The sequence below is a fragment of the Spermophilus citellus genome (genome assembly GCF_964194105.1).
Source record: "Spermophilus citellus genome assembly, chromosome: 11".
Classification (NCBI taxonomy): Eukaryota; Metazoa; Chordata; class Mammalia; order Rodentia; family Sciuridae; genus Spermophilus; species Spermophilus citellus.
The window spans coordinates 38,455,526-38,482,179 of NC_138192.1; the positions used below are offsets into that span (position 1 = coordinate 38,455,526).

Genomic DNA, 26,654 nt, shown 5'->3' on the forward strand with positions numbered 1-26,654 from the left:
TAGGTCAAATGATGGTTACATTCCAAGTTTTCTGAAGACGGAGCACAAATCTTTTGTGTGTGTGTGTGTGTGTGTGTGTTTAGGTATATATGATTAGATATCCATGCTGGGGACTGAACCCAGGGTTTTGTGCGTGTGAGGCAAGCACTCCATCAACTGAGCTATATCCCCAGCCCTGGAACAAAAATCTTAATTTTCATTTTGCATTTGTCTCTATTTCATAAATTTTGTACACTGATTATGGTACTTTTATTAAGAAACAAAACAAAAAAACAACAAAAACCCTCCAAAATGATTTGACTTTCATAAACTGGAAGTTTAGAGTTGAGAGGAAAGAGGTAGTGAAAAGCTTTAAGATTTTACTAATCACATTTATCAAGAGAGTATTTTCAATTTGGGCACAATGGCACACGCCTGTAATCCCAGCAGCTCAGGAGGTTGAGGCAGGAGGACTTCAAGTTGCAAGCCAGCCTCAGCAATGGTGAGGTACTAAGTAACTCAGAGAGACCCTGTCTCTAAATAAAATACAAAATAGGACTGGGACGTGGCTCAGTGGTTGAGGGCCCCTGAGTTCAATCCCTGGTACCCGCCCTCACCCCCAAAAAGAGTATTTTCAAAACTACACATCTTACTTTGAATGCTAGGAATTTATACTGAAGAAATCCATAGGGAAATATTAATATCTTTTCACAATTTTGGTTGAAATTAAAATTAATTACAAAAGGGAAACAAGATTGGCTTAAGTTTTCAAAAATAATTTCTTTCATTTAATAAAAATGAATGGAATGCAACTTTGGTTTTTTGGTACTGTGGATTGACCCAGGAGCACTTTACCACTGAGCTACATCCCCAGCCCTTTCTAATTTTTTATCTTGAGACAGGGTCTCACTAAGTTGCTTAGGGCCTCACTAAATTGTTGAGACTGGCCTTATACTTGCAATTCTCTTGGCTCAGACCCCCAAGGTGCTGGGATTACAGGCTTGGGCCACCACTCCAGCAATGAAATGCAACATTTAAAATGGGCTTCATGGGGCTGAGAATATAGTTCATTGGTAGACTGCTTGCCTAACATACTGAGGCCCTAAGTACAAAACAAACAAACAAAACAAAAAGGGGCATCAGGGAGTTACCTGGGTTTCCTTGCTGATGGTCTCACAGAGATGGAACTCTAGAGAGGAGAGTTAGGAAAAGGGAAAGGAACAACTGCCAAAAGTGAGAATTCTGTAAATAAACTTACCAGAAACTGGCCTCATGATGTCCATTGGTTCTACTTCTTCTTTCACTTTGATCTCAGGTACAGGAGGGCCCAAAACAGAGGAAAGACTGCCACCCACAGTGGCTGTTGGTGGTGGTGCAGCTGCAATGGTAGTGATGGGTGGAGTGATGGGGACTGCTCCAGGAATGGTTGAAAGGGCGACAGCTGGCTGTGATGGGGGACTGGCTGCTGCAATCATGGTTGGAATGGTTGGTGGAGGCTGCTGGGCAGTGGGAGGGACTGCGATGGTAGGCTGATCATTATTTTGATTGGATACCGTCTCCATGGACACAGTGACTGGAGTGGCCATAGACACGTGGATTTCAGATTTAGGTTTCACACTGAAACACAAAAGCAAAACACACATAGCAGATAAGAGTAAATTGCCTTAACCTGCAACATCTCAGATGCTGGTATTTGTCTAATTATTTCTGTACAGCATACAGCACAAGTAACTCTCTATTCTTTGATTTTAAAAGTTCAACTTTGGGGCTGGGGATGTGGCTCAAGCAGTAGCGCGCTTGCCTGGCATGCATGCGGCCTGGGTTCGAACCTCAGCACCACATACAAATAAAGATGTATCCGCCGAAAACTAAAAAATAAATATTAAAAAATTCTCTCTCTCTCTCTAAAAAAAATAAATAAATAAAAATAAAAGTTCAACTTTAAGGTAACTTTTAAAAGGAACTCAGGTAAGTATGTACTTATGAAGCTGGACACTGAACTCAAGGCCTGGGCATGCTAGGCACGTGTCCTATCACTAAGCTACACCCCCAGCCTGACATTCAGGTTTGTGGTTCATTTTTTGGGGTTCTGGGGATTGAACCCAGGGTGCTTTACCATTGAGCTACATCCCCAGCCCTTTTAATTTTTCCAGACACGGTCTCACTAAATTGCTTCTGGCCATGATAAGTTGCTGAGGAGGACCTTGAATTTGTGATCCTCTTACCTTAGCTTCCCAAGTCACCAGGATTACAAGGAGTTGCCACCACATCTGGCTTAGGTTTTAAAAATATCTTGTGTGCCCCACCCCTTCCAAATTTTTTTAAAAACAGTAATCAATTAATTCAGAAAAAAGAACATTTTAAATAAATCAGTCACTTCATTGTACACAGACTACTCATTGTTTTAAACTATTTCAGATGTTGATGGACCTTTATTTTATTCATTTATTTATATGTGGTGCTGAGAATTGAACCCTAGAATTCCTGAATATATATGTTGTCTTTAGAGTTTCTTTTTTTCCTTTTAAACTATAGATACACTCATATTACACATAGTTTCTTTTTTTTTCTTTTTTTAATATTTATTTTTTAGTTTTCGGCAGACACAACATCTTTGTTTGTATGTGGTGCTGAGGATCGAACCCGGGCCACACGCATGCCAGGCGAGCGAGCTACCGCTGGAGCCACATCCCCAGCCCTACACATAGTTTCTTATAAAAGAGGAAACTCATGGAAGTGGCAAAGTTCCAAAAGGCACAAAAGAATACAAATTGAGGGGCTGGGGATGTGGCTCAAGCGGTAGCGCGCTCGCCTGCCATGCGTGCGGCCTGGGTTCGATCCTCAGCACCACATACAAACAAAGATGTTGTGTCTGCCGAAAACTAAAAAATAAATATTAAAAAAAAAAAAGAATACAAATTGAAAGTTAAGTTCTGCTTTGTACACCCACACCTCTACCCAATGGCACCACTCTGCACAACTTCCAGAGATACTTCAGGCACCTAACATAGCCACAAACACTGTTCAAAAAGTACATCCTAGTTTGTCAATTTAATAAGTGGAAAATATTTCACCAAATAGATGTAATGGTTTACCTACTTAACTACTACCACAGAAAATTCAGATAATGAAACCCAACATAATATTCCCTCAAGTTCAATATCAAAAACAACTGGACTGCCATAGGCCAAGAAATGAATGTAGACTTAAACCTCATATGATATGTAAAAAAACTGTACTCAAAATGAATCATAGTTCTAAATTTGAAATATAAAAATATACAATTTTTAGATAAGATACAAAATAAAACCTAGCATTAGGTGGGGAGTTTTTAGATACAACTCCAAAAGCATAGGAAAAAATAGCGTGGGCTTCATCAAAATGAAAAACTTGTTTTGCTAAAAACCATTAAAGGAGGTTGGCAAAAAACAAGGCATAGAGAAAGAAAATATTCGCAATGAACATTATCTCACAAGATGAACCTCAAAGACATGATGCTTGAGTAAAATAAGCCAATCACATAAAAAAGACAAACACTGGGACTGGGAATGTAGTTCAGTGGTAGAGTACTTGTCCAGCACACGCAAGGCCCTGGGTTCCACCCCCAGCACTGTAGAATGAATGAATTAATGAACAAAAAGTTAAAAACCGTATGCATGATTCCAATTATATGAGGTTTTCAAGTAGTCAAATTCACAGAAATGAACAGAAAATAGTGGCTGCCAGGGTAAGGGGCAAAGGGAGAATGGGAGTTAGTGTTCAATGGGTAGAGAGTTTCAGTTTGGGAAGATGAAAAAGATCTGGATCTCTATTTACAACAACACAAGTACACTCAACACTCCTGAACTGCACACTCAAAAAATGACTCAGATGGTTTAAAAGAAACATGAAACAAGGGAATTATAGTCAGAATATATAAAGAACAACACTAAGAAAGCATGTAATACCATTAGAAAATGGGCAAAAGATATAAAAAATGAACAGATATTGCACTAAAGAGGATATTCCAGTAGCAAATAAGCACATAAAAAGACATACATCATTTTTAGCCATTAGAGAAATACAAATTGAAGTCTCCACGATACTTTACCAAATGCTTATTAAAGTTTTAAAATAAAATTTTAAAAGTACATACCAGGTGTGGGAAACCCGATCTATGGTATAGCCACTATGGACAAATTTGGGAATGTCTTCTAAAACCAAAATACATGTACCATATAACCTAGCAACTATACCCTTGGGATCTTTATACCAGAGAACTGAAAATGTATGTCTACAAAGAAAGCTGTAGATGAGTGCTCATACCAAATGTATTGCTAAGGCCCCAAATTGAAACAACCTTAATAACTTTAATAAACAAATGGATAAGTTCTGGTACATACATATAATAATGCATTACTAGCCACCCGAAAAAGAATAAATCACTGATGCATGCTACAGCTTGAATGGACCTTGAAAACACTAGGTTGAGCCAATATCATAAGGTTATTGTATATCAAACAAATATTTATAATTCTATTTATATCAAACTCTAAAATGATGAAATAAATTACAGTGATGGAGAACAACTAGTGGCAAAGGGTGTGGTTTGCAAATGAGAGTGTCATCATGGCAGTAAAACAGTTCTCTATTCATATTATGGTAACAGATACACAAACCTATGAACGTGATAAAATTTCAAAGTACTGTACATCTCTGTTTCCCCTCACAAATTGGTGACATCTTAATAAGGCTGGTAGTTAAGTCAACAGTATTAAACCAATGTCAATTATTTTGAAAATGTACCAATGTTATGTAAGATGTAACCACTGGTAAAGGGTACACGAGAAAATTATTATTTTTGCAATATCTTCTTGGTCTTTTTTTTTGGACGGGGGGTAATTGGGGATTGAACCCAGGAACGCTTTACCATTGAGCTATATCCCCAGTCCTTTTTGAGACAGTTTAACTAAGTTGCTGAGGTTAGCCTTGAACTTGCATTTCTCCTGCTTTAGCCTCCCAAGCTGCTGGGATTATAGGCACGCACCACCAAGTCCAGCTCTTGTTAAATTATTTCAAAATAAATATATCTAAAATGGGAGGCTGGGCGTGGCAGCGCACATCTGTACTCCCAGTGGCTCAGGATGATGAGGCAGAGGATTGCGAGTTCAAAGCCAGTCTCAGCAACAGCAAGTTGCTAAGCAACTCAGTGAGACCCTGTCTCAAAAAAAAAAAATCAAATAGGGATGGGGATGTGGCTCAGTGGCTGAGTACCCCTGAGGTCAATTCCTGGTACCAAAAATAAAAAATATAAAAGGAAATGTTTATAACAGCTCAATTTACAATAGCTAAACTATGGAATCAACCTAAGTGTCCTTCTATGGATGAATGGGTAAAGAAAATGTGGTATAGACACACACACACACACACACACACACACACACACACACACAATGGAATATTACGCAGCCTTAAAGAATGAAATGATGACATTTGTTAGCAAATGGATAGAACCAGAGAATTATTATGCTAAGCAAAGTAAGCCAATCCCAAAGAACCAAAGGCTGAATGTTTTCTCTGATATGCAGATGCTAATTCACAATGGGTAGGGAGAGAATAGAGGTATTTTGGACTAGACAGAGGGGAGTGAAGGAAGGGAAGGAGGTATAGGGGTAAGAATGATAGTAGAATGAATTGGACATTATTACCCTATGTGTATATATTATAGGACCTCTGTAACTCCTCATTATGTACAAAGATAAATGAGAAGCTATATACCATTTATATATGTCAAAATATATTCTACTGTCATTTATAACTAATTAGAACAAGTAAAAAATATATGTGTGTGTATATATATATATATGTGTGTATACACACACACACACACGGCTGGGGCTGTAGTCAGTGGCAGAGCACTTGCCCAGCATGTGCAAGGCACTGGGTTCAATCCTCAGCACCATATACAAATAAAATAAAGGCATTCTGTCCATTTACATCTCAAAATTTTTTAAAAAACATACAAATAATAATAATAATAATAAAGAAAACTGGCTGAATCTAATGGGAATAGCAAGCTTGATTCTGTTTTAACTTGCCCTATTTCCACTCTTTTAGCTCTACAGTAGGTTTGCACAGCCAGTCCACACTCAGTGAAAACCAGCAGCCTAGCTGTACAAGAGGTTGGAGCACCTTTAAATTCTCATTTTCAGAACACTGTCACTGTGGGACTGGGCTGGTTATGACCCACAGACCCCACATGCAAAACCATATCTGATCTGACTTGGAATGTATCTACTGAAAGCACCTTTCTCCCAAGAGACATTTGTTAAATAAAAAAAAGAAGGCCAGACATGTTGGTGCACACTGTAACCCCATGAAAAGTTTAAGGCCAGCCTTGACAACTTACCAAGACCCAAGGCAACTTAGAGTGATTCTGTCTTAAAATCAAAAATCAAAAAGGCTGAGGATGTGGCTCAGTAGTTAAATGCCTCTGGGTTTAATACCCAGTATCTTTTTTTTTTTAAATATTTATTTTTCAGTTGTAGTTGGACACAATTCCTTTATTTATTTATATGTGGTGCTGAGGATCGAACCCAGGGCCTCGCACGTGGTAGGTGAACACTCTATTGCTGAGCCACAACCCCAGTCCCTAATCACAGTATCTTTAAAAAAAAAAGGCAACTGACTGACTTCACAGTGGTCTGAGGGTCCAAAGCGCTTAAAGGAAAAGGTAAGGAAGAAAATATCCACATATATTTTCTGGCAATCTAAGAAGCAACATGTATGTGTTGGATGTGTGCATACCAGAGCTGTGTACATGGCCAGGAACAGATGAGAGGACTTTAAGCTTTCCTGTTTCCTTTAACTGACCTTGAAACTAGTATAAAAAGGAAGTAATGGGTAAGGCAGTTTTATTAGTTTGGTTTTTCTGAGATAGGGGTCTCACCATTTTACCCAAGCTGCTCAACTAATCCTCATATCTCAACCTCCTGAGTATCTGGGACTACAGGCATTCACCACCCTGCTTGGTTAAGGCAGAGTTTTACCCTGCTTGGTTAAGGCAGAGTTTTAAACTGCCTGTCAGGGCAAAAAATGGGTAACCTCAAGACATATGCAGGGCCTCTCAGTAAATGCATGGAGATGTATTGGTTTTACGCATTTAAGGAAATTTCTGTTGAGAGAATTCAGGGGTCAAACAAGATGAAGATACAAAATATACAGGATTAAGTTCAGAAACGGCACTACACAAAACTACAATAAACAGCAATAACAACACATTCTAGGGAAAGAATCTGATTTTTAGAGCTGTCACACTATATAGTATATAATGCCCAAGTTTTCAATAAAAACTTACAAAATATGTAAAGAAACAAGGAACTATAACTCATACAGAAGGAGGAAAAGTAATCAATAAGTGTCACTAAAGAATCAGAGATGTTAGACAAAGAATTTAAATCAGCTATTTTAAATATATTCAAAGAACTACTTGAAACCAAGTTAAAAGAACTAAAGGAAAAAATTAAAATTATATTCTTATCAAAATGAGAATATTAATATACAGAAATGATAAACAGGATCAAGTAGGAAGTCTGGAGCTGAAAGGCCTAAAGGCCGAGGGGGGGGGGGGAGTCACTACAGGAGCTCAACTGTATATTTGAGCAGGCACAAGAGAGAATCAGTGAAGTTGGTTATGGTGGCATACACAGTAATCCTGCACTTGCCTAACATGCATAAGGTTCTGGGTTCAATCTAGAGTACTGTAAGAAACTGAGAGTGGTGGTGCAGGCTGGTAATCCCAATTACTCAGGCAGCTCAAGAAGGAAGATTGCAAGTTCAAGGCCAGCCTGGGCAACTTGATGAGACTCTGCTTCAAAATAAAAAATAAAAAGGGCTGGGAATGAGGGTAAAGCACCCATGAATTCAATCTCCAGTACTTTAAACCAAACTAAGATACCTCAAGGAAAAAAACTTCAGACAAATATCCCTGATGAACACAGATGCAAAAATTCTCAATAAAATTCTGGCAAATCGCATAAAAAATATTAAAAAGATCGTGTACCACGCTCAAGTGGGGTTCATCCCAGGGATGCAACGATGGTTCAACATATAGAAATCAATAAACGTACTACATCACATATATAGACTTAAAGATAAGGATCACATGATGATCATCTCAACAGATGCAGAAAAAGCATTTGACAAAATACATCACCTCTTCATGTTCAAAACACTAGAAAAACTAGGAATAGTGGGAAAATACCTCAACATTGTAAAAGTTATCTATGCTAAACTCAAGGTCAACATCATTCTAAACGGAGAAAAACTGAAAACATTCCCTCTAAAAACTGGAACAAGATAGGGATGTCTTTCACTACTTCTAATCAACACAGTCCTTGAAACTCTAGCTGGAACAATCAGAAGGTGAAAATAAATTAAAAGGTTACAAATAGGAAAAGAAGAACTCAAACTCTTTTTTTTTTAATATTGATTTTTTTTAGGTGTAGTTGGATACAATGCCTTTATTTTATTTATTTATTTTTATGTGGTGCTGAGGATGGAACCCAGGGCCTCGCACGTGCTAGGTAAGCGCTTTACCGCTGAGCTACAACCCCAGCCCCCCATTTTATATACATATTTATTTATTTGTAGATAGACACAATATCTTTATTTCATTTTTATGCGGTGTTGAGGTTTGAACCCAGTGCCTCACATGTGCTAGGTGTACACTCTACCACTGAGCCACAACCCCAGCCCTAAACTCTCTCTATTTTCAGACCACATGATTCTATATTTAGATCTAAAAGATTCCACCAGAAAACTTCTAGAACTAATAAATGAGCTCAGCAAAGTAGCAGGATATAAAATCAATACCCATAAATCAAATAAATTTCTATATATAAGCGATGAATCTACTGCAAGAGAAATGAGGAAAACTACCCCACTCATAATAGCCTAACAAAACTCGGGAATCAATCTACTGAGAGGTGAAAGACCTCTATAATGAAAACTACAGAACACTGAAGAAAGAAATTAAAGAAGACCTTAGAAGATGGAAAGATTTCCTATGTTATTGGATAGGCAGAATTAATATTGTCAAAATTGTCATACCAAAACTGTTATATGGATTCAATGCAATTCCTAGTAAAATCCCAATTGTGGGAAGCCATTCTAACACGTGATTGGGTGACTCCCGTTAAGGGTCTGAGGCGCTTTGGCTGTGTCGAAGCTTTCCCGGCCCTTTCCTGATGAGAGAGCCCATCCGTGTGGGGGTGTGCCTGACCACTGACCCCGGGGACCCAATCACTGACCCTGACCTTGGAGTGCAGCCCCACCTCAACCTTCATTGGATGGAATTCTCCCCTGAATCTCTTGTTCCCCAATAAAAGGCTACTCCCCGGCATGTTCACTCTCTCTCTCCTGCTAGCCCTGAGTAATCCTTGCTGCCCTGCTGGGCGGTTAGAGGAGGGAACCAGAGAGGGGAGCCGTCTCGGACCTAGCAATAGAAATAAGGTAACTGAGTCTGTGTGTTTTATTTTGATCTCATCTAGCTAACTTTATGCCTAGAACCTCATTAATGAAACCATTGCGCAGGCCGCGTGGTAGACCCAATGACATTCTTCGTAGAAAAAAAAAAAGCAATCATGGGATTCATTTGGGAAAAAAAAAAAAAAAGACCCAGAATAGCCAAAGCAATCCTTGGCAAGAAGAGTGAAGCAGGAGGCATCACAATACCAGACCTCAAACTATACTACAGAGCAACGGTAACAAAAACAGCATGGTATTGTCACCAAAATAGATATGTACACCAATGGTACAAAATAGAAGACACAGAAACAAACCCATATAAATAAAGATATCTCATGTTAAATAAAGGCACCAAAAACATACATCGGAGAAAAGATAGCCTATTCAACAAACGGTGCTGGGAAAACTGGAAATTCACATGTGTGGCAAAATGAAAGTAAATCTCTCACCCTGCACAAAAATCAAAGACTTAGGCACTAGAACAGAGGCCTTATGTCTACTAGAAGAAAATATAGGCCCAAATCTTCATCATGTTGGCTTAGGACATGACTTCCTTAACAAGACTCCTAAGGCCCAAAAAGTAAAATCAATAATCAATAAGTGAGATGGATTCAAACTAAAAAGTTTCTTCTCAGCAAAGGAAACAATCAATAACCTGAAGAGAGCACCTACATAATAGGAAAAAATCTTCACCATAAACATCTAAGATAGAGCAGTAATCTCCAAGATACATAAAGAATTCAAAAAAACTTAACACCAAAACCCCCCAAATAACCCAATTAATAAATGGGCTAAGTGACCAGACACTTCACAGAAGAAATACAACTAATCAAGAAACACATGGAAAACTGTTCTTCATCTCTAACAATTAGAGAAATGCAAATCAAAATCACTTTAAGATTTCACCTCACTCCAGTCAGAATGGCAATCATCAAGAATACAGGCAAGGGCTGGGGATGTGGCTCAAGTGGTAGCACGCTTGCCTGGTATGCTTGAGGCACTGGGTTCGATTCTCAGCACCACATAAAAATAAAGATATTGTGTCCACCTAAAAACTAAAAAATAAAATATTAAAAAAATTGAAATTATGGCATTTGTCAGTTGGAGAATAAGCCAATCCCCCAAACCAAAGGTTGAATGTTTTCTCTGATAAGCGAATGCTGATCCATAGTTGGGGGCAGGGTAGGAAAGAATGAAGGAACTCTGGCTTGTGCAGAAGGGAGTGAGGGGAAGGGGTGAGACTGTGGGGATGGGAAGGACAACAGTAGAAGGAGACAGACATTTTCACCCTATATACATAGTATACTTTTTTTGGGGATGGGGGTACAGGGAATTGAACTGAGCCATATCCCCAGCCCTATTTTGTATTTTATTTACAGAAAGGGTCTCACTGAGTTGCTTAGCACCTTGTTGTTGCTGAGGCTGGCTTTGAACTTTAGATCCTCCTGCCTCAGCCTCCCCAGCTGCTGTGATAATATGCGTGTGCCACTGCACCTGGCTACCCAATATGTATGTATGATTACACTACTGGTGTGACTCTGCACCATGTATAGCAAGAGAAATGAGAAGTTGTGCTCCATTTGTGTATAATGTGTCAAAATGTATTCTACTGTCATACATAACAAATTAAAAAAATATTGAAGGGGATTGAGGGAGGGAGGAGAGGGAAAGGGGAGGTATTAGGGAATGGAATTGATGAAATTATACTGTTTTATTGTGTGCATGTATGAATATAGCAAATCCCACTGTTGTATATAATTTCAATGTGCCAATAAAAAGGGAAAAACAATCAATAAGCTCTTTGTAAAAATAAATACTATGGTACATAAAACATCCTGTTTTGCTTAAATGTTAGCACAATTTAAGGATATTATGCCTCCCTTGCCAAATATTCAGTACAAAATTGTATTTCTGCTTTTTATATTATTCATAGATAAAAATAAAAAAATATTCTGTTCTTTGTTTCATTAAAAAAAATAGTGTCAGCTGAGTTTCCATTGTGAAAAACAAAAACAAAATTGTGAGGAAAAATAAACCAAGCCTTGGGGACATTTAGGATACTCTCAACTGTATCAACATTCACATAATGAGAGTTGAAGCAGAAAGGGACAGAAATACTATTTGAAAATATAATGTGAGAAACTAATATGTACATCCATGTTTAATAAACTCAATGAAGGATCAACTTAAATCCATACCTGGACACCTCATAGTTTATCTGCCAAACTGTTGAAGAAGGTATTTAAAAGTGAAATTCTATAATTTGGCTACATAAAAAAACACTAAATGTGGCAAAATATTAAAACAATTAAATCAAGCATTTTTTTGGTATTTTCCCACAGATTTTAAGACTTTAAGAAAAAAAATGACAATATTACCTAAAACAAAAAAAGAGGTGGTACAAAGAGATGGTAAATGGGAGGCAATATTTAAAAATTAGGCCATTCCAGAAGTGCATTTGACAAATTCTGACAAATTGGAGATTCTCCCCCAACTCCCCCAAAAAGTATAGGGGTTGGAAATTGATTAGTAAGAAAAAGACTATGAAAGAAACAGAGATCAGAAGGTCATGGAATACCTAGCACGCATGCACATTCACACAAAGGACTAACCCAAATTTTACTGTGGAACTTCTAAACATTGGGAAGTGAATTCATTAAAAGTTTCAGAAAGAAACAAATACAACAATATGGGTCTGGGGATATAGCTAAGTTTGTAGATTGCTTGCCTTGTAAGCACAAGGCCCTGGGTTCAATCCCCAGCACCCCCCCCCCCCCAAACACACACACAAATTGATATAAAGGTTGGGGTTCAAGATAGCATTAGGCCTTTGAAGAATAACAGCAAAATACACAAGACAACAGTAACACTTGAATATTTCTAAGGAATAATAGTGTCCAATCTAAAATTCTTCAAGCCCTTCTATCATTTAAGAGGGAGGAAAGTAGTTCTGTTTTTAGGGAAGATAAAGAGACATGCTCTTTCCTATTTCTAGTACTAAATATAGCCAAACATCTGAGTGCAATGTATAACAAGCAACTAACTGTAGTCTAAAGGGAAGACACACTAGCTAGGGACCTAGGGACCTGCAGAACAATACAGCAATGAAGGGAAGGTAGGGATGGTGATGTTGTCTAGTACTGGTGCTACCTGCTCAGGAGAGCTGCACTGATTCGGGGTATAGCAAACCAGTTGATTTCCTTATGGAGCCCTTCTAATTCCAGAGCTTTAGTTCCAGCAATTTGTACTTTGACCCTAAATTCCCAGAGGATAAAGCCTCTAATTTTGATAAGTCCTTTCCCATAAGGGTTTTGACATTTTTCACTTTCCACAGTTTTTTCAATATATGCATACAATGGTATCTCAGAATATTTTTAATTTGCTCTTTTCTTCATATAAAGAAGCCAAGCACCATTCCACATGTTAAAGATCATCTATAAACTATTAGAACTTCTGGTCCATTTTGCAGAACTTATTATTCTTCATTTCTTGCAGTTATTTACAAATATTTCTCCCTAATTTGTGTTCTGCTTTGCTTAAAAAAATTTTTTTTCTTTTTTGGTCCTGGGGATTGAACCCAGGACCTTGAGCAGCATGTTAAGCAAGTACTTATCACAAAGCTACATTTCCAGCACTAAGTTTTTTCTTGACAAGTTAAAAAAAGATTTCTTAAACTGAGTCAAATTTATTAATGCTTCCTTTTAAAAAATAGCTTCTAGATTTTTAGATTATAAAAAAGATTATAAATAAATTTACTCATTTTCTTCTTTTGTTATTTGCATGGATCTGTCTTTTGAGGGTTTTTTTTTGTTGTTGTTTTAAACTTTTTTCATCTTTCCGGTTATTTTCCCTATTTCTTTTTCTTTTTGCAGTGCTGGGGATCAAACTTAGGACTTTGAGCATGCAAGGCAAGCAATCTATCATTGAGATACATTTCTTATTTCACTTGTGCTTTTGTTTTGTTTTTTTGTTTTTCTTTGTTAGTTCTAGTCTGTTTTCTAAATCACTGATTTCTGCCTCTCTATATATTATTTCCTTTTTTTCCGTTTTGTTTTCTGTCATTGTAGGTTGATAATTTCCAATGTTTTCATTGACATAAGTATTTTTTTTTAAGTTGTAGATGGACACAATACCTTTATTTATTTTTAATGTGGTGCTCAGGATCAAACCCAATTGTCTTGCATGTGGTAGGCAAGTGCTCTATCACTAAGCTACAACCACAGCCCTGCCATAAGTATTTTAAGGCTATGAATTTTCCTCTAACTACTACTTTAGAAGCAGCTCAATGATATTAATAGTGTTTTCCCTGGGTTTGTTTTTCTGTCCTAATTTCCCCTTTTTAAAGAATACTGGCATATTAGACCAGAGAGCCAACTTATTACAGTATATCCTCACTTTAACTAGTTATATCTTCAATGACTCTCTTCCCAACAAGGTCACATTCTGAAGTATTGAGGATAAAGAATCCAACATGGGAATTTGGGGGGAATATAATTCAACTCATTATAAAGTCATTTCCATGTTCTGTAATATGACATATGCTTGATCTTTTACCTCAGCATGATCTGTATGGATTTTCTTTTCATTTTCATCCTCTGTTTTATACTGTTTTCTGCAGTTTTAATTTTGCCTTCATTCTGTGGCATCACATAGTGCTTTGCTGAGACTTGTCAACTTGGGTCATCTCTGTATATTTTGCTATTTACTCTGGGAATCTGAGCATTTCATCTTTGTGTCTCCCTTCATAGAGATATAGTTATTTCATTAAGCTGTTAGATTTCACAATGGAATGTTTGTTTTGTGTGTGCTAGGGACTGAATCCAGATGTGCTTTAGCACTGAGCTATATGCCCAGCACTTTTTATTTTCTATTTTGAGAGAAGGTCTTACTAAATTACTTATTAGGGCCTTGAGAAATTGTTGGGATTATGGGCAAGTACTACCATACCCGGCCATGATAGAATGTTTTGTTATAAATCTCATATTCCCTGGTGAGTGTTTTAGTGAGCAAATTAGTAATATTTTGTTGCTCTTCTCTGTTTTGTCTTCCTATCAGTTATTATTCCTCATCAGAGAATGAGTTAGGCTATGCCTAAAACCCGTCATTTACATGAGAATCCTTCTCCTTGGATGTGGTAGTATGAGGAGGTTGTTTTTCCAACAAGTTATTTTTTCATAATTCAAACAAACTCATTTTGTGTGACACAGAAACAGAATGACTACTTCATATAAGGCCACTTTGGGTGCATGTGTAGGACCCCATCTCCACAATGTCTCTGAATCACACTAACTCCAAAAATGATTCTACAAAATAGTCCCTCCCCAACCCCAATTTGTGCATCTGCTATTACAAATAGGAAGACTTGGGGCTGGAGATGTGGCTCAAGCAGTAGTGCGCTAGCCTGGCATGCATGCGTCCCGGGTTCGATCCTCAGCACCACATACAAAGAAAGATGTTGTGTCTGCTGAAAACTAAAAAAATAAAAATAAATGAAAATAGGAAGACTTGGTATGCTCTTAATCTTCAGGAACTAGACATATTTTTTAGCACTTTAAAACTAAGTCCATATTTTATTTGGATTTTTAAAAAATACATTTTAGGGTTGAGATATAGTTGGTAAAGACTGATCCCCAGTTTCAGAAAAGAAAAAAATAAATCCATTTCAAACAATAAAAACAAATGTATTAATTTAAAACTGTTAATAACTAGGTTTAGGGGTATATCTCAGTTCTAGAGCACTTGCACATGTGAGGCTGTGGGTTCAATCTCCAGTTATGCCAATAAAACCAAATCAAACAAAAATGTATTATCAAATGTTGGCAAGAATGTGGAGAAAATGGAAACACACATTTCATGTAGTTGTAAATGAGTACAATGACTGGAAACCAGAATTAAGCTACACATTTACTTTGACCCAGCAATGCTACTTGTAGAAACACATCAAATAAATGTATGCAAAAGAGCCAATGACAGAGGAACAAAGAGATTCATGACAATATTACTCAGTAAAAAATATAAATAACTGAAGCATTCAGTAGCCAAGGTTTAATAATGGTACCAACAATGGCAGGAACATCATGTAATACACAGTTTCCTTTGGTGGTTTTCCATTTTCCTAACCTCTGACAATGATAGGTCCCCTAAGGCATGGTCCTTATTTTACTTTTAGTCTCTATTTATACTCTTCCAACTGTCAGATGGGGATCATGATCACTGAGTAATATCACTTCATTACAAGTCTGGTGGTGATCGGTTACTGCACATCTGAACCAGTTATTTCATAGTTCATGAAAGCAATTAAGTGTGTAGGTGTGCTCCTCTGCTTCCCCAGCAATAAATCCAAGTGAAATTTTTACAAAAATGGAGGACTGAGAGAAAACTGGACAACAAAGATGAAAAATGCAGGAAAAAAATTCCTGAAATAAGAACAGAAACAACAACAACAACAACAAACACCCCCCACCAACCTCAAAAAGTGATGCTGCTGTAGAAGGGAAACTGGCTATGACTAAATATAAAAATGGCCCAGCAAAGAGAAGAACAAGACCTAGGCTTATATGAAACTATGATATAGACCACACTGAAAAAGTCTAATGAATATTTTTTAAAAAAGGTAAAGTTGCTTTAATTTTGGTCTTTTAGTTTAAATTGCACTAGGAACAGAAAGCTCTGGTGGATGGACAATTTATTGAGGTGAACTAAAAAAGAGTAATTTTTTTTTTTTTTTAAATCACAATCATTCAAGGCCAAAGTGTTGAAGATATTTGCTACACTAACAGAAAATAGTAGTTACCAGAAAAATGAAAACCTTTTACTGTGGATAAAGCTGGTTTCATCATTTCAGAAGTCAGCATGAATATGACTGATTTTAAACACTAGTGAAGCTGCTAGCACAGAAAAAGATGCTGCTGTGAAATATACACCCAGAATCTAAGCAGCAGCAAAGGCAAGTGGTTTTGATGAAAACAAAACCAAACAAAACCAAAAACAAGTACTACCAGGTGTGGTGGTGCATGCCTATAATCCCAGTACTTGAGAGGCTAAGGCAGGAGGATTGCCAAGTTTGAGGCCAGTCTCAGCAACTTAGTGAGGCCCTAAGCAAATTAGTGACACCCTGTCTCAAATAAAGAATAAAAAAAAGAAAAAGAAAAAAAAAAAAAGGAAAAAAGTAAAAATTCTTCTATTTAAGGGGGAAAAAAAGTACCTGAAACAAAGCTAGTAAGAATCTTCACATTATAGGAACTGTGAGAGATTTCACAACACTGAATATGTAAAGGATAAAATCTTAGAAATGGGTCCTATCTTGTTAAGAAGTGTAACAAACTGGGTGCAGTGGCACTTGATGACTGTAATCCCAGTAGCCTGGCAGGCTGAGGCAGGAAGATCAGAAGTTTCAGGCCTGCCTTGGCAACCTAGCAAGACCCTGCTTCAAAATAAAAAAATTTGAAAAGGGCTGGGAATGTCACTTAGTGGTAGAGCACCCTTGGGTTTCATCCTAAAGACACACACACACACACACACACACACACACACACACACACACAAGTATTAAAATTTGCAAAGGCTTAGAAGGAGTTTTGCTTTGTATCTTAAGTTATAAAATGAAAAGAAGGCAAGAATGGTTGCAACCACTCTTGTGTTTCTAGCATTTTAAATTATACTGTACTAAGCAAATAGTTTCACTATTTTTTCCCAATTTTCTTACATATTATAATCAACAGTAAGTTTTTTTTTTTAGTATTTTCACAGAAGATTTAACAGGTCACAGAACAATTGTAACTTTCCCAAAGATTAAGATAATATAATTTTATCTTAAGATATTGCAGGGCTGGGGACATAGCTCAGTTGGTAGAGTGCTGCCTAGCATGCACAAGGCCTGGGTTCAATCCCCAGCAACACACACACACACACACACACACACACACACACACAAGAATAAGATTACATTGCAGTTTCAGCTTCCAGCAATATTTTTTATGCTCCTGCACTAATGTGCAAAATGACAACTGCAAGTACCTTCTACATCAAAGTCTTGGTCCCTGCTCTTTTCTCTGCTAGACACATTCTGACACCAGAGAGCACATGGTGTTTCCTTCATGCTTTTTACCTCTGCAAAAAGATTTACCTCTGTAAATCATTAGCTCTTTCTCCCATTACTTTTTATTCCCTTTATACTGTTTCTTTTTCCTAATACATTTTTTATTTCTCTACACTTATAGGAAGTAATGTTAAAGGGAATGGATGTTTTGTGTCACCACAGCCTGTCTCTAGAACCCCAAATGACACTCAGAAAAAATAAGGGTAATTAATAATTTTTCTTTTTAAATAAAGCTTTATGAACAGGAGATCTAAGATGATTAAGTTATTATTTATACTAAGAAAAAAGTGGAGATGTAAAAGAATCTTATCAGCAAAACTCCTTTTTTTTCCTCCCCCTCCAGTACTGGGGATTGAACCTAGGGCCTCACGTGTGCTAGGCACACCCCAACTCTTTTAAAATTAAATCTACTTTTGTATTTGTGGTACTAGGGGATTGAACCCAGGAGTACTCTACCACTAAGCCACTAAGTTAAGCCATCCACAGTCCGTTTTATTTCTGAGACAAGGTCTCATTAATTTGCCTATTCTGGCCTTGATCCTGCCTTAGCCTCCTAAGTAGCTGTGTTATAAGCATATGCCACAGTGCCAACAAGACTTCACTTTAAAGAATCCATTAAAGCTAGGCACAGTGGCACACACCTATAATTCCAGCTACTGGGAGGCTGAGGAAGTTTCAGGCCAGCCTGAGCTACTTAGCAAAAGCCTGTCTTTAAAAAACAAAAGCAAACAAACAAAAAAAAACATGGCTGGGGATGATGTAGTTCAGCAATAGAGTACTTGCCTAGCATGTGCAAGGCCCTCAGTTCAATCCCCAGTAGTAAAAAATGAATGAATAAAAATAAAGGAAAAAACCCCACAATCTATTGAATTGTTACACATGGTGACACACATATAGTTCTAGTTTCAGCTCCTCAGGAGCTGAGGTGGGAGGATCATTTAAGCCCATGAATTCAACACCACTTGGGAAATATAATGAATGATACGCCATATCAAAAACAAAAATGAAAAAGAATCTATTTATCTACAGTTATACGTAGAAAAAGACATGGAAAGGAATTTCAAAAAATGTTATCAATAAATATTATTCTGGGCAGTGAGACTGGTAATGAGGGTGGGGAACAGGACAACGATTTTTACTTTATACATCAAACACACACACACACACACACACACACACACACACACACACACCACCTTTCATTACATTTATTTTTATATAGTGTAGTGTCTCACACGTGCTAGGCAAGCACTCCACCAACTGAACTACAACCCCAGCCTCAACATCTTTCATTTTAGAAAGTTTTATTAATTTTTTTTTTTCAGTGCTTGGGATCAAACCCAGGGCTTCATGAATACCAGGCAAGTACTCTTTAGCACTGAGCTACACCTCAAGTCCAATGGAAGATTTTTTTTAAATGGGTCTCACTATGTTGGTCAGGCTACTCTTAAAGCAATCCTCTTGCCTCAGTTCCAGTTAGCTGGGACTAGAGGTGTGCACTACCATGCCTGGCTTTTCACACTCGAATATTTTTACATTGTCTGGTTATCTTTTTTCCAAAATAATATTACTTTTATAATTAAGAAGAAAAGGAATACAGAAAAAGCAAACACTGACTATTATTGTGATTCTTTTTTTTTGGAGGGGGACTGGGGATTGAGCACAGGGCCTTGTGCATATGAAGTGAGCACTCTTTACCAACTGAGCTATATTGCCCAGCCCCTAATTCCATTTTTGTCAGAAGTAACAACTTCAAGGCAGACTTTACGCCAGTGTTTTAAGTGCATCGTTTCATTTAAATGCACAAGAATCCTATGAGGTAATTTTATAAGCATGCTTATTTTATAAATGAAGCAAAAAGAGATCTGAGAAGTTGAGAAACCTGTCGAGGTCATGTAGCCAGAAAGGGCATATAAAAGATGCACAAGAGGAAATTATGTGAAATTGGTCACACTTATTAGATTCTTCCCTTCACAAAGACATATAATTAAAAGTAACAGAGGTAAGAAAATTTACGTGCTCACCCTGCAGGCCTGGGTGACCCAGATGTACTCCGCATGGAGCTCTCTACTCGAGGACTAGCCACTTCAGGAGGCTGAGGAGGAATGAGGGTTTTCCGAACTGCCATTCTGAAAGAGATGAGACAAACCGGGGAAAAAAGCAGTCTGAGGATATTAAAGGACATGAAATACAAGACACACATTTGTCATGTATATCCATAGGAAAATAAAAGCACTACATTGATTATGTATCTTTAAAATGGATTTCTAGTATATCACATAACACAGAAATATTATTTAAAAAGCCAAATACTACTAAAGGCTTTTAACAAAATGCAAGTCTGGTCCTTTTCCCCATTCCTACTCACTTGCTGCCATCTCCATCCAGGAAGTAACCATGGTGACTCTTTTATCTGCTGCTTCTAGCATGCCATACCTCCTTTCTACTTAATGTTATTAATATGAAATGTTTATGATCTTTATTATGCCTATGTATTGATTTAGACCTGAGCAGGTCCTCAGAAGCTATGTGAAAAAACTTATCAAGGAAGAGTTTGAGATCAACTGTATTGCTCTGATTGAGAATTTCCCACTGACTTTAGCAATGTGGACATCACAAGTGATCTTCACATATTTAGCTTGAGTAGAATGGTGGGAACTGATGCCAGACAAGAGTTGGTGTAAGAAGAAATGGCTAGAACTAGAACATGCCATTTTTTCAATGCTTAATCCACTGGGCTGCTAATATCTCAAAAAGCATGATCAACTACCAGACAGCTCAGGTCTCCAGGTAAAAGAACTATGAAGTAGTCTTCACACAAGAAGCAATAAATAAATAAATAAATATTTTTTAAAAAAGTAGCTCTAAAATTTTGTTAAACTAACAACTTACAGAAATACAAACAGAACTACTCTGTAGGTGTAATCGGTTGAATTCCCTGTAAAGATACTGTATATTCAAGTCCTAATCCTTATACCTATATGAATGTGACCTTACCTGAAAATGGGGTTTTTGCAAGTTACAAATATCAAATTAAGATCATTACAGGCACTCCCTAAATCCAATTACTAGTACCCTTAAAACAGGAGAGGAAAGGAATATTTAACACACAAACATGTGAATATGGAGGATTTTCCAAATTGCCATTTTGTATATAAACCCTCAAATGACCAAAGTATGAGTGACAGTAGCAAGTGCTAGTTGGTGAGAGTGTATATGGGTGTAACTACTTAGAAAAGCCATAGGCATTATCTACTAGAGGTGAAAATAAGCAAACCCCATGACCTGCAAATTCCTCCTCAGTATATGTAAGAGATATATCCATGTGTGCATCAAAACTCATGCGCAGACATGTTCAGGATAACATTCTAAGCAAAACCTAGAAATAACTCAAATATCCATGAATAAACTATGGGGTTATTAAGTAATGGTTACTGTATATAGCAATACAAAATTACAATCACATGCAGTAATATAAATGGATCATACAAAAACTAATTGAAAGAATTCAGACTTACACAAAAAAATGCATAAAAATGCATAATACTGGGTATGATTCTATTTATGAGGTCACACCTTAGAAAAACTTGTTAATTACTTTTGTGAGAAGATGCTACTTAAATACTGTTGTGGTTAGACACTGTATTCATTTTGTGTCAATTCATTTTGTACATGCATTAATTGGGCAGAATACAATGAAAATGCTAGAAGACTAGCAGAAGAATTGGAGAGAGCAAAGACAGATAACTCCTTTATTTTCTTTGCAAAGAGGAACAACAACAACAACAAAAAGGCAGGGGATGGTGGTGGTAGAAGATGAAACAACATGGGCTCAACAGAATATATGTATTTTTTAATGTACATTTTTTAGTTATAGGTGAACAAAATACCTTTATTTTAGTTTTATGTGGTGCTGAGGATCGAACCCAGTGCCCCACGTGTGCTAGGTGAATGCTCTACCACTGAGCCATAACCCCAGCCCTCAACAGAATATTTTTTAAGACAGAAGAAATGACAGCATGCATTGGTTAGCATGTAGAAGGCCCTATGTTTGATCCCCAGCACTGAAAATGAAAAAAGAAAAAGAAATGACAGCATGTTAATGTTTTTGATGTGATTGATTCTCTAAGAAGAAAAACCTGCTGGGCATGGTGGCACATGCCTATTAATCCCAGTGGCTAGGGAGGGTGAGGCAGGAGGACTACGAGTTCAAAGTCAGCCTCAGCAACTTAGTGAGGCCCTAAGCAACTTAGCAACTCAGCGAGATCTTGTCTCTAAATAACATATAAAGAAGGGCTGGGATTGGGCTCAGTGGTAAAATACCCCTGGGTTCAATCCCTGGTACCTAAAAAAAAAAAAAAAAAAAAAAAAAAAAAAAAAAAAAAAAAGTAGAAAAACCTGCTAATGTGCCAGAGAGAGGAAGAAGAGCTCCCTCTAGAGCACTGTTCTTGAGTATGCAAGAGAGGAGGATATTTGTTGGCCAGCTTAAGATCCTACTTGAGATCTGTGAGGATGAGAAAAGGCAAGGGAAAGGCAAAGAAGTTGAGGGATATACAAGGAAATGACTGCAAGTGACCACCAACTGATTTGGAAGAAGAGAAAGAGGCCAAGAAAGACAGTGATGGAGACTGAAAAGGTGGTTAGGCCAAGTGGACAGAAGACTCATGTGAGGCTTGCTGGAGAACTGCTGGGAGGGAGGTAGAAAAAGGTTGTGAGCTATGGGACGTTAGATCAACAGAAAACAAGGTTAGTGAAGTGTTGATGATGCTAACAATGTGTACACAGGTGGCTGGGGATACAGCTCAGTTGGCAGAGTGCTTGCCTCACATGCATGAGGCCCTGGGTTCAATCCCCAGCACTATACACACAAAACAAAAATGTGTACACGTACTGCTCAGAGAGAGCAGAGGAGAAGCACTCAAACATCCAAGCAGCCAAAGAGTTGGAATTTTTTTTTTTTTTTTAATTGGGAATTGAACCTAGGGGTACTTTACCACTAAGCTATATCCTCTGTTCTTATTTTTTTTTTTTTAATTTTAAGACAGGGTCTCATTAAGTTGCTGGGCTGACCTCAAACTTGCAATCCTCTTGCCTTAGCCTCTGATTCACTGATATTACAGGCGTGCACCTCCACATCCAGCTCATTTCTGCTTATATTGAAGGGAAAGACAGGAAGGCTATCATCACAATTGCCAGCCAGGAATGTGGTTCTGAAGGGCACAGAGACATACCTGCAAAACTAAACTTGAATCCAATCGAGTCCTATGGTCTGCCCTGTCCAAAAAAGGAGCCATATGGCACTACTGAGGCACATGAAATTTGGCAAGTACAACTGAGAATAAAATGTGTTATTATTTGTATTTTTTAGCTTTACAGTGCTAGGGATCAAACCCAGGGTCTCTCACATGCTAGGCAAGCACTCTATCACTTAACTATGCCCTAAGACCTGTACTATTTTTTTCACTTTAAGTACTCTGAACTTTAAATCAGATATTCTATTTCAGTTATTGGCACACTTTTCACTGTGCCTGGAACAGTTTGGCTACACAAAAGTACTTTTTCCAATACAAATATGAAATCTAAATACAGATTAAGTGCTTTTGAGGTGAAATGGCTAGAAAATGGCAGCGGGGCATGATGAGAGTCTACCAAATGCCACCAAGTGATGGGATAAGAAGATATATAATCACCATTTCCGAAAGCTGCAGGGGAAGTACAGTCTCTGAGGAAGAGCCATATTTAAAGCAAGAATGCATGAATAAAGAGGAGGGTATTCTGCTGATGACAGATGTGACAGAGAACACAGCAGAAGGGTCTTTGGAAGGTGACAAAGTATGAAAGAAGGAACAGATTTTTTTTTGTGTTCAGTGTTATAAAATTTCAAGTTACTGGTGTGGATTTATTGTATCCATCTATCCGTGTTAAGCACTTCTTTAAATCAGGAAACTCCTGCCCTTCAGTTTTGTTAATATTCTTTGCATTACTTTGTAAATGATTCTCTTCCATTTCTCTAATCTCTCCTGTTGAAATCCCATTATTTGGAGGCTGGATCTCCTCAACTGGTTCTTTTCCTGCCTTTTTACTCCACTTTTCAGATTTCTTATCTGCAAACTCTTTTTTGAGTTTTCAATTTCTATTATCATATTTTAAATTTCATGACAAGCTTTTCTTGTTCTCTGAGTGGTCCTTTTCTATAAGATCATGTTTGTGCAATTTTTCCTTTTATCTTTTTGAAGATATCATTGATAGCTTTTTGTTCATTATAGTTTTATTCTCCTTGCCTAGCCTTAGCATCTTTCCAGTTACTTTTATGGGCACATTTATCAGGGTTTCTGTCTTCTAATGTTAGAGGAGCCCTCAGATACCTGGTTATGCTTGGTGGCATAATCATGACTAGCAGTGGGGGGGGGGGCAAAGAAGCTGGATGAAAGGGCTTGTCTACTATGAGGTTCACTGGAAGGTGGTCTAGCCCCTGTACTTAGGCAACCCCTAATGTTCATATCATTAAAGCTTCCTGCTTGGGCCAGGTAGATTCTCCAGAGGAAAGCGGAGTTCTCTCTCATTTTCTCTCTACCAAGTCAAGTTCAACTGCCAAGGCTAAAAGGGGAAACTGGACTGGGAAGTGTATGCATTCCACCCATGGTTGGGTAGTTATTTAATTGACTTCTAGTAAAATATCTGTGGCTCCACTGTGCTGGTTGATCCTAGTGAACCATCTGCAGAGTTTGCACCTCTAGATTTCTGATAGGATGAAGAAGAGACAATGTGCCCCACAGTGTGGATACAGAACAGTATTCTGGGCTCTAAGTATTTCTCAAAAACAGATTTTAAACAAAGATGTTCTTATCTTCCCCCAAAGTAGGCTTACAATTTAGCTTTCTCACAGCTAAGGTTGAGATTACTTGCCTAGCTGCTTTCCAGCTTTAATGTTTTGTTGCTCTTGTAAGCGCTCCTGTTTTCCTCATCCTTCCATGCCTGTAATCTTTCTTTAGAAAATACCCAAGTTCAGGGCTGGGGCTATAGCTCAGTGGTAGAGTGCCTGCTTAGCATCTGTGAGGCCCTGGGTTCAATTCTCAGCACTACATATACATAAATAAATAAAGGTCTATCAACAACTAAAACATATAAAAAAATACCCAAGTTCAATCAGACATTATTTCTCTCTCTAAATATATATATATACACACACACACACACACATATATACATACACACACATGATGGGTGTGATTCTATATCATGTACAACCAGAAGAATGAGAAATTATACATTTATATATGATGTGTCAAAGTGCATTCTACTGTTATGTACAATTAATAAGAATAAAAAAACCCCAAGTTCTACAGGTTTTGAGAGGAAAAGAAGTTTAGATGTGCACGATCAATTAGGTATCTTAACTACAAGCTTTGCTTCATTAATAGGGTTATTTCATTGGGCCTGATTTATGCTTTAAAAAGGACCTTCTTTACAAAGTATTCATAATAGGTAAAGATAGAAACTTTGGTCATACAAAGCTCTGTGCATCTGAAAACCTTGGATGACCCTAGTTCCAGCAATTTAAGTTTGTGCTAAGCTTTAATCTTTTGATGCCGATGCTATCAGCTCAGCTAAGCCACAGAAAAGAAACTCTGAAATGTGGTTGCTCATCTCCCATCACCAGAATGTTTAATAGCACAGCACATATCTTCCTGCCTATCCCACCAACTGAGAGGCTTACACAATACAAAACATGACCTGCTACTAAAAATGAGTCTGAATACACTGTGAAAACTGCTTGCCCTTTGCAACAACTCTTGTTGAATGGGGAGGAAAAAAGTATACAGTATGCATTAATTTAATACCCAGACAGGTCTGGAGAGTTAATTAAAAGCTACTTTAAAGTTTCTAGGATTAAACTTCCAGTATAAGAGAGAACTCCCATAACATTGTGCAACAGATAGGTAGAAACTGATACCCCACTGACTTAAAGATTCTTAATATCATATAGTCTGAGTTAGACAAGGTTCTACTGAATAATTCTATGGTCAAGTTATTTTGAAGGAAAATTAAAAACGCCATAGAGAAGAGAGAGTAGGTTGCTAGCAGCACTGAATATGCGAGGCTAGATATTAATAGATTTAGAACTCAAGGCATCACTTGGCACTTCTGGGTCTACTCACCCATCTGTGGCAGGTTTTTTCCGGAGGATGCTTGGCCGAGGGGAGGAGCCCTGGGCTGGAGCATTGGTGCTAGCACCCTGGCTGTGGGTCTGCACCACTGTTGTTGCTGCTGGAGCAGCACTGAATGGACTGCTAATAGGGTTGGCTACAATTGTGGCTCCATCTGCCAATACCACTGCTGGAGGAAAGGGAGGTGGTAGAAAACAAAGAGGGAAACAAAAAACATTACTAAAATATCACATAAGACATCAAGGAAAACAATAAGACTACAGGCATTAGGTATCCGTGTCATAATTGTTCCACTTTGAGAAGATGAGAGGGTCTGGGGGTGTAGCTCTGTGGTAGAGCTTTCACCTAGCATGCATGGGGCCTTGGGTTGATCCTTAGAAACATCAAAAATAAAATATAAAATAGAAGAACAAGGGATAGTGTACAATGTCCATCTGCCTAAGAGCAGAGAGCACAGTTGGGGAGGCTATGAAGCTTACTCATGCAGATTAATATCATTATTTTCCTTTGCTCTATAATCAGTTAACTAAGTACACAGAGTATCTCACTCTACTATCTCAGTTCACATTTTTATTTACATAATCCTTGTCATCATTATTCCCATTATAAAAATGGGAGAACTGAGAGTCAAGAAAAGCCAATTAAAAAAAGATCCATAAATAGAAAACATGATCTGCTGGCTTGATAGTATGCCTCAAAGTACCCTTCAAGAAATGCATGGATACAGTTTTTGAAAAATATGACTCCCTTTGACTCTTAAAAATGGTACCATCTTCCAGTCTATCTTTTTGGAAGACACTTGACCAACAGATACTTTAACTACATACTTTAAGTTGGCACCAAAATACTGGTTACCATGAGACCATCATCAGAAACTATGCATGTTTGACAGTTTTTAAACA

The 26,654-nt window shown here is 37.7% G+C and overlaps 1 protein-coding gene across 6 annotated transcripts in view; it reads right to left on the reverse strand.

Annotated features, from left to right (window-relative positions):
* SAP130 (Sin3A associated protein 130) overlaps positions 1-26,654 on the reverse strand; it is a 75,779-nt gene that overhangs the window by 13,528 nt on the left and 35,597 nt on the right. For 5 of the 6 annotated variants that reach the window (XM_081262058.1, XM_081262059.1, XM_081262055.1 and 2 more), the window contains 3 exons: positions 25,744-25,921; positions 19,609-19,713; positions 1,238-1,596 (listed from right to left, as the gene is read on the reverse strand). In XM_081262058.1, coding sequence (XP_081118184.1) covers positions 1,238-1,596; positions 19,609-19,713; positions 25,744-25,921 — 642 coding nt within the window. The remainder of the gene's footprint in view (positions 1-1,237; positions 1,597-19,608; positions 19,714-25,743; positions 25,922-26,654) is intronic. The other variant, XM_081262057.1, reaches the window with a different exon arrangement.